Source organism: Lucilia cuprina, chromosome 4 (genome assembly GCF_022045245.1).
Source record: "Lucilia cuprina isolate Lc7/37 chromosome 4, ASM2204524v1, whole genome shotgun sequence".
NCBI classification, from domain to species: domain Eukaryota; kingdom Metazoa; phylum Arthropoda; class Insecta; order Diptera; family Calliphoridae; genus Lucilia; species Lucilia cuprina.
In genome coordinates, this window is record NC_060952.1 from 92,811,681 (window position 1) to 92,818,759 (window position 7,079).

General features: G+C 27.7%; 1 protein-coding gene and 1 non-coding gene across 2 annotated transcripts; one reads left to right on the forward strand and one right to left on the reverse strand.

The window, feature by feature from the left end:
- Positions 1–4,427: 4,427 nt before the first annotated feature.
- Trnar-ucg lies at positions 4,428–4,500 on the forward strand. The gene has a single exon. It is a non-coding gene; the product is annotated as a tRNA-Arg (tRNA).
- A 23-nt stretch (positions 4,501–4,523) lies between these two features.
- On the reverse strand, positions 4,524–6,287 carry LOC111688214 (uncharacterized protein C11D3.03c). The gene is made up of 2 exons (XM_023450699.2): positions 5,447–6,287; positions 4,524–4,763 (listed from the first exon to the last, which is right to left on the reverse strand). Exons 1-2 carry the CDS (start codon positions 6,056–6,058, stop codon positions 4,575–4,577), a joined length of 801 nt encoding a protein of 266 aa, XP_023306467.2. The 5' UTR covers positions 6,059–6,287; the 3' UTR covers positions 4,524–4,574.
- Positions 6,288–7,079: the final 792 nt, after the last annotated feature.

A 7,079-nucleotide genomic window follows, 5' to 3' on the forward strand; every position in this document is an offset into this window, starting at 1 on the left:
TAGATAGATAGATAGATAGATAGATAGATAGATAGATAGGTAGATAGATAGATAGATAGATAGATAGATAGATAGATAGATAGATAGATAGATAGATAGATATAGATACGTATATGGAGACTTTTCCTATAAAAATAAGTACTATTACACATGCATGGGCAAAGACAGTTCCTAACTAATGCAAATATATGAAAAACATGGTTACAATGTACTATAACATATGTAACATAACGATAAAGAATTTAAAGAAATTTTCTAAACTGTCAGCAACAAAATTTACTGCCAATTAGCAAAATGCAGAGAATATTTTTGTTTAATTGAACTATTTGATATAAAATCAATAAATTTCCGTTTTAACACTATTTTCTACAACATAACAACAACTAATTACAAGTTTCCTAAACTTTAAAACCTATAAAAAAAAACACATTAATAATTTACACATCAGGTCAATATGCAAAATAGTTGCCAAAAAAGCAAAAGAAAAACAAACAAAAAACAACAAATCTCCCACAAAAACAAGAAAAAAACTGCAACAAAATGTTCAAATACTGCACATATACTATCACCTCTCACTAAGAAAAAGGGTACATAGTAATAAAAGCAACAACAACACTAGTAATGTTTACAATAGGGAGTAGTGGTGGGGGAGCAACATAAAATAGTAGGCAAAAGTTAAACAGAGCAACCGACAACAATAACAAAACAATACAAGATGAAAACAAATGTAAACAAAACTTGGCAACTGATCAAGAGAAAAAAAGCAACATAAAAATCAGACAGCAGCAATATGGACAGACAGACAAATATTTAGCAGACGAATTATACTAAAAGTAGCAAAATATATATTAGAAAAAACACATACTTATTAGAATATAAATAAAACCAAAAAAATTAAAGGAACCCTAACATAACAACAACAAAACAAATGTCTCACACTTTAATGGAACAAAAAAAAAACAAATGAAAAAAAGATGAATGAAAATTACTTTTTGACTTAAAACACAACACAGCAATTATGCAAAGCAAGCGAAAAAAAGAACGAAAAAAAAATACAGACGACATAACCCATTAAGGAAAAATAAAATTATTTAAATATATTTAAGAAGAAACACTATAAAATAGCTTATAAATATTTAAAACAAACACAAAATATATATTAACCTAATTTGATGTGGTGCAGCTACCCGTTGTCTATACTCGAAATCATTGCCATCTGTCCCTGATACCATGGGACCTCCACGAGATGCCATTTTTATGAAACTTTTTTTTACACTTGTTTCTTTTCTTTTTATTAATAAAACTCAATTTTTTTAATTTATAACTTTCTTTTTTTTCCAATATTTTATTAATAATTTAGCATTGCACTTGTATTTTCTATTTATTTTTTTACAATTATTTTCGTATTTTTCGTTTGAAAAGAAAAAATTAAAATAGTTTTCGTTTCGGTGGTAATAACTTTACAAAAAAGAAAAGAATTAGAAAAGAAATCACCAGCAGCAAAAAAAAGTATTGTATGATTAGAAAAAGAAATGAGAAATTAACGTTGACGTTGTCAAAATGTGTGTTTGTTGTTGTTTTGCTTGTTTTCGGTCAAAGAACTAAGTTAAACAAAATTATTAACGGCGGCGAATAATAATTTTTTAAGTAGCGGCTTAATTCGGTTGATCTAATGTTTTTTATTGTATGTTTTATTGACAAAATTGTTAGATTTCTAAAATGGCCTATATCGTACACGATTTTACATGGCTCCCATACAATTGTAGACCTGGAATACAGTTAATACTGTCTTATCTGGTTAAATATCTTTAGTAAATCGCTGAAATTCTTCTAAAAATAGGTTTTATAGGAACAAAATTAGTTTAACCTTAATTTGGTGGATCGGTACCTATACCGCTTTTATAAGGTTCTTTTCAGAAAAAGTATTTGAAACTTATAACTGAATTCAAAATACAGGTAGAGTAATAAAGTTTGACTTAAAAAGCTTTTTAAAAACTATAATATAAATTCAAAATAAACAATAGAGTTTTAATTGGTAAAAAATATAAAAATTGGTTCATATTATATGAACTAAAATATAGCAATTTTTTTTTAAAGTTTGGCTCATAATTAATCCCCATAAGTTGCCCTTAAGAAATTTACTTTAAAGCTTATTACCTGATTCAAAATACCGGTAGATAAAAGATCTATATGCATCAAAATAACTCTATCAAATTTAATCAGTATTTGTCCATAATTCCGCCAGAGAGTTATACCCCAAAGCCACTATCGGAGGTCCTATTGAGTGCTCATTTTTTTCTGGAAGAAAAATGTATGTCGGTAAAAAATTTTTAGAAACTTAGTTTTCTGAACGTGAGAAATGTTATATCCGGAATTATGTTAGTACCATGAATGTCCCAAACAACATTAATGAAATACACTATAAAATGGAATGAAATAGTTCTTAAAAAATTTTTATCAAAATCTTTAATTACCCTGTAAATATTGGAGCAAAATGTAATTAATTAATTTTTGGATAAATAACTACTTAATTTTTAATGATGACCTATAAATACTTACATATACGCTTACCCGGCTATTACGCATTTAAAACCGTCTTTACAGTTATCTTCTCCATTAAAAAAATCATTCCTGTAAGGTTTTTATATATGGAATGACCGACCATAAACTTAAATGTTGGTTTTTACTTAAATTCTAAAGTATTTAAGCAATATATTGATGAAAAACTATAAAAAATAATCTTTATATAGAAGTAAGGGTCAAACATGTGGCGATTCTCATAAAATTTGAGAAGGGATATATTTTTCATATAAGAGTTAATTTTTGCTGAATTTTATAAATCAACTTTGGAAGTTTAAGGCATTAGTTGTGACGATTTTTGGAGAGGTAGTAGATACATTTGACGTAGTTATCACATTAAGCTGAAAAACACGTTTGGTCCAAAATATCTTGAAATTTGTTACCTGTACCTTGCGCATAAGGTTTACATAGACAGACGGACGAACGGACTGATTTGGCTTAATTGACTATGAATGTGAATTTGAGTCGACCGATATACTTAAATTTGGGTGTGAGACAACTATATCTACTAATCTAATTTTTTCAAAAAAGTTGTAATATCAACTAGGATTAGAATCAATATCTAAAGCTGAAGGTCCACACCATGCTTTCTCGCATTCTACGCGCCTGTCAAAAAAGTAGAATCAATGTATTTGTATGTTGAAAGTTACAAGTACAAAAGCGTAGAATGCTTAATGTAGATCTACTTTCTACTTTTATAAGCGTCATAGCGGCGCACGAACATGTCAGGTAATTTTGACATTTTATATACTTTTTTTAAAGCATATTTTTCAATTTTCATAAATTAATGGGTTTAATGATGAAAAAAATAACGCGAAGTTTTTTTAAAAATAAAACAAAAAATAACGCATAATAAAGCTCTGCCTGTAACTTGTCCTTTTTAGACAAACGCTCTAGACTTGGCTACACAACCTATTTAAAAAATTTAATTTAATGTTTTTTATTAACGAGCATTCACATCATTACCACACGTTACCAAGTAATGTATGAAATAACTGCCTTAATCATAATCAAAATTTGATTTACAGTTTTTTAAATTTCGTTCATTTTAAAATTTTTAAAATTATTTTTTTTTTTTGAAAAGCTGTTTTATTCTTTTCTGGTGCTTTTTTATCTAATGGCAGCTGTTTTTATTTTTCTTACTTATTGGCAACACTATTTACAGGGAATAAAGCGAGAGAGAAATTAACATAGATGCCATATTGAATTTAATTTTAAATTAAATAAATAGTGATGCCATAATGTTTTATGTATAAGATAAATAAGCCAATACAAAGGTGTATGAAAAAGATAACATAAAGTTACCAGATGTATTGGAGCAACTGTAGCTCTTATCTAATACGCAAACCTTTATTAAAGCCAATTAGAGGTTTTTAAGTTTAAAGTAAAATAAATAAAAGGGAAATGATAGTTTTTTATAATTTCGTTAAGGCAGGACTATGAAAATGTACATTTTTATTTATTTTTAAGTAAAATATATAGGAAATTTTATTATTTTCATACTAGGAATATGATTACATTTTTGGAATTTTTTATAATTAATTACAAAGAGAAAGAAATGAGTTATCTTTTTATATAGCAACTTTTCTATCTCAACTTTTAAAGCTTTTAAAATGATTTGCTTTAAGTTTAAGACTGTCTAACAAATATCCTGGTAATACATACTATATTTCCAAAATTTTTTCCCATTACCCTTAAAATAACAAATAAATACACATACATACATTTACAAATATACATGTGTGAAAAAACTACCCTTAAAACATACACTTTATTACCCCAGTGTTGTGCAAAAGGACCTTACAAAATATGCTTAATATTACTAGCAAATTTAATACTAGCACAAGGACCGTGTGGCCTAATGGATAAGGCGTCGGACTTCGAATCCGAAGATTGCAGGTTCGAGTCCTGTCACGGTCGAAGTTTAATTTTTTTCTTATAAATTAAAAAAAACACACTTTTTTTACTTTTGATTGAATGAATTTTTAAAAAATTTATTTTTTGCGAAAAATTTCCACTTGTAAAGGATGACATTTATCATCGGGCACTTCCTCACCCACTGGTATAGAAACATCACCCTGGGGACAGGCACTTAAGGCTACCAATAGATTCATATCGGCTATAAATTCAATATAGTCACCCTTTTGGGCGGGACTGGGTTTGCAGAAATACTGTTGAGTGTCCTGGTAAAGTAAAATAGAGAAAATTTTAAAATATATATTTACAAAAAGTTATAGAAATCTATTGTCTATCTCATGTCTCAATAATGAAATAAATGTAAAGAAATGTAATCATCTTAAAATTAACTGTTTACATTAGGTAAACAATTAAAAGTCTTTGTAAATATTTGAAGTTTTGTGTTAATTCAATATAAATTTATGAAATTGAATTTGAAAACTTTTAAATTTAAAATTCTTTACACCAAGTCAACTAAGAAGTAGACAATGTTTTTTTTTTCTTCAATTACTTTATAAATTTCAATATTTACATGAAGTCAACTTTAAGTTAAAATGCTTTAAATTATTAACATGTTAACAGCAATTCCATAGATTTGCTTGTTAATATATAATATTTATTATGTTTATTTTAAAATTAATAATTTATTGAAAAGTTGAATATTACTGAAAGTACTTTAAACAATAATTTTATAAACAAAAAGTTTATTTACTTAATAGAATTGTTAAATAAACAAATAATTAAACTTGAAATATATTTTATAGACAAAATGTAAAAGCAGAATTAATAAATTAAAAAAGAGTCTTAAAAAACAATTCATATTAAAGAAAACAAATAATAAAAGCTTAACAACTCTCAATAAAAATAAACTAAATTTATAACAAAAAACCTTCCCCTCCCCCTTACTCACCCTAGTAAAGCCGGTACACATGAAAATATTCCAAACATCATGAACATCTTCCTCACACAGGCCGCGCTCCTCAGTAACCGCTTTAACTAAAGAACTATGACAAGAATTCACACGTTCCTTTCCCGTTATTAATTTATAAGTATAATCATCACATCTCGTACCCACAACATCATGTAAAGAACCTCCATCTTCATCTATACCATACTTAGACAAAGAATCATAAACAAATGTAGCCATTGGCCTTAAATAAGGCATACAACTCCATAGACGATCGTATACTTTTAAATGAGTACTATGCAGTTGACGTGTCTTGCCCGAATAGAAACGTTCCTTGGTATTTTCTAAATTCCAAAAGTTTAAATCACCCACTTGTGATCCCTCGCATACAGTAATGCGACACAAATCACCTTTTTGCATAGTCCAGGTTTTAGCCTGACGTTTGGGTACTATTAAGCTTTCGATTACATCACCTGTTATACTTTGATAACGCAAGTCATCATATTCAGACTTAGAAACTTGGGCGGCGGCTGGTTTATTATAGCACAAGGTGGGTGGGTGTTTGGGAAAGGTACGTGGTTTAAAACCTCTACCGCACCAGGATTGTGTAGTCATTTTGTTTTCAATTATTTACTTTCTTACTTATTCTTAATTTGATTTCTAAATACTTTTGCTTTATCTTCTTCACAAGCTATCAATTCTAATCACCGACGTTAACTGAATTATTAATCTATAAGCAAACTGTTTAAATTAAAAAAATATGTACATAGTGTTGCTTTTTATATAAAAATAATCTGTATTTCCACTAACTAACTATACACATGTTTTTTCATTTGTTGCTGTTTTTTGCACACAATAGTTTTTTTGTTTTGTTTCTTTATCAGAGAATATTTGTAAACAAACCTAACAACTCGCTTGTGCCTAATTACAATTGGGGCTACAGAAACCAACGACAAAAACAGCAAAACAAAACTAAAATTCCTGTGTTTTTCAGATTTTGTCGTTTGCAGCTTCAATTGTAAACAAACTTTGTTATTGAATTTAATAGAACAAGAAAAAAAGAGTAATTTAAAGCTGCCAGATGTTAATTTTTTATGATAATTGCAAAATATTTCTAAATTTATTTTTATTTTGAAATAAATTACTAATAGTTATGTTATAAAAGAAAATCTTAATATATTTTATCAAAATAAAAAAATATTAAACATTTCTTTCTTAATTGCTAAAAAGTAACGAAAATATAATTTACTGTTATTTAGTAAAAAAACACCTCAATCTGGCACCTTTATTTCTAGCAAAGATACCAAAAGATCATTAACGTTTTTGTTAATTATTTTCAACTCTCTGTCCTTCTTGATGCAACACTTTTACAAAATGTTGCAAGTTAATAAAAATCCCCGCAAACTTAACAGGGTCAATCAGTGAATAGTGGAAAAACTACCCACTCAATTAATGTTTGCAATTACATATATGTTCTAGAAAAGCAATTTACTCTTAGAGTCATTTATCAAGTTAACAATTAAAGATTGAGACTATAGACTAGACTATAGACTAGACTATAGACTAGACTATAGACTAGGCTATAGACTAGACTATAGACTAGACTATAGACTAGACTATAGACTAGACTATAGAC

Bases quoted from the DNA above. Each gene is read 5' to 3' on its own strand.
- LOC111688214 (XM_023450699.2), bottom strand. From the start codon at position 6,058: ATGACTACACAATCCTGGTGCGGTAGAGGTTTTAAACCACGTACCTTT. The intron at 4,764-5,446 runs GTGAGTAAGGGG...TTACTTTACCAG, and splicing joins TGTGTACCGGCTTTACTAGG to GACACTCAACAGTATTTCTG.